Source organism: Panthera pardus, unplaced genomic scaffold (assembly GCF_024362965.1).
Source record: "Panthera pardus isolate Hobbes unplaced genomic scaffold, ASM2436296v1 HiC_scaffold_24, whole genome shotgun sequence".
Classification (NCBI taxonomy): domain Eukaryota; kingdom Metazoa; phylum Chordata; class Mammalia; order Carnivora; family Felidae; genus Panthera; species Panthera pardus.
The window spans coordinates 65,443,413-65,445,190 of NW_026526810.1; the positions used below are offsets into that span (position 1 = coordinate 65,443,413).

The 1,778-nt window shown below is 41.3% G+C and overlaps 1 gene segment (V, D, J or C); it reads left to right on the top strand.

Annotated features, from left to right (window-relative positions):
• The first annotated feature begins 936 nt into the window (after positions 1 to 936).
• LOC109255682 (T cell receptor delta variable 1-like) lies at positions 937 to 1,568 on the top strand. The segment is given in 2 exon segments: positions 937 to 1,066; positions 1,246 to 1,568. Coding segments are annotated over 2 exon segments (363 nt in total).
• The last annotated feature ends 210 nt before the right edge of the window (positions 1,569 to 1,778 follow it).

Below are 1,778 nucleotides of genomic sequence, written 5' to 3' on the forward strand. Positions count from 1 at the left end.
GTTAAAAAATGAAGTAGAAATGATATAATTAGAATATCATTTTGCAAACCAACTCCTATTCAAACAATAGATCTAGTTGTTGCTTATTAACAGTTACTAACAACACACAGAGACACACACACACCAAAAGCCAACCTGACGTTACATGCCTCCTGTGTAAAGGACACAACCCTATGATGTCTGGGATTTGCTTTAATCTAACCAGAACTGAAAGAGGTATAGATGTGTAGGGTGACGCGGGTGTAGACGAATAAGATTACCCATGACTTGATAATTGTGGAACCTGGAAATGAGTACATGCTCTTTCATTGTACTATTCTCTCTTTGGTACATGTTTGAATTTTCCATAATTAAAAACTTTAAAATAACATACTTAACATACAAATAAATTGTCAGAAATGCAAAGACTTATACTTACAATTCCGACCAAATCTTATTTAAAACAGTCAAAGAGGAATCAAAACAATATCAAACAATGATGTTTAAACAAATTAAGGTCTGCTTACACAACAGAGTAGTATGAAGCTGTGAAAATCACATTTCACATACATTTGAATGACATGGTGGCATATTTATATAAATAGTGTTCAACACAAAGAAGATTTTTAATTGGATCCCAATTTCATTAGGGTATGCATACCTAATACTGAAAGAAATACATTAAAAATACTGAAAGAAATACAACAAAAAGTTATCTCTGGGTAATGAGTTTATGGTTCGTTTTATTGCCTATTTTCTCCCTTTTGGTTATGTCCACACTGGACAAGTTTTCCTTCATCATAAACCATACACAACATGTTACCGATCAATTAGACAAAAGAGGCCTGGAGGAAGAGGGCAGGAGGCAGGCACACACAGCAGGAAGTGTGACTAAGCTGACGTATGCAGAAACCCCACTGCCAGCTCTATAGAAGCAAGGCCACAGAGCCACCCAGCTCCAGTGACACTGCAAACGGCCTGGCAGGTGGCAGGCAGAACAAGAACCATTTAACCAGTGGGAAGGGCCCCAGGATGCAGTCCAGACTGCCCATTCTTTTGTGCACAGTGTTGGCCTTCATCCTCTTTGGTAAGGAGCCCACCACCCCAGCAGCCAGAGCCTGAGGGAGGGAGTTTGGGAAAGAAGCTAGAAGAGAACTTGACTGTGCCTTTCTCCACGTTGTTTTCTGGGTGAAAACCTGGCTATTTGTGACAGCTTTCTTGGGAGCAATGTCAGAAGCTAAGTTATTTTTTTCTTCTTTTCTACAGGTTCCAGCAATACGCAGAGCATCACTCAATCTCCAAGTTCAGTGCAGGAAAAAGAGGGAGAATCTGTGACCTTGGACTGCCGTTTCACACTCAACTTTGATTACTACGTGATGAGCTGGTATCAACAGCTTTCCAATGGAAAAATGACTGAAATCATTTATCTTGTATCTACTAGCACAAACACTAGGAAAGGACGATATTCTGTGTCACATTGGGCAAGAGACAAAACCCTAAGGCTCACCATCACAGGCTTGATGCCTACAGACTCAGGCATCTATTTCTGTGCTGTTAGAGAAGCTCCACGGTGAGAGGAGTGACAGGGAGAGCCTTACAAAAACCCCCTGGGCTCAACACTTGCTCCAGGAGCTCAGGAGGAAACAACCACAGGACCAAAAAAAAAGGTATACAGAAGGCATGGTAGGCGACACTGGTGGGTCTAGAGAGGAAGCTGATGAATGTTCTAGCAACATTCTTCCCACATCTGGTATCAAAGGAAGAGTTGTGGTTACAAGATCCCAGCCTCAAGAGCATTT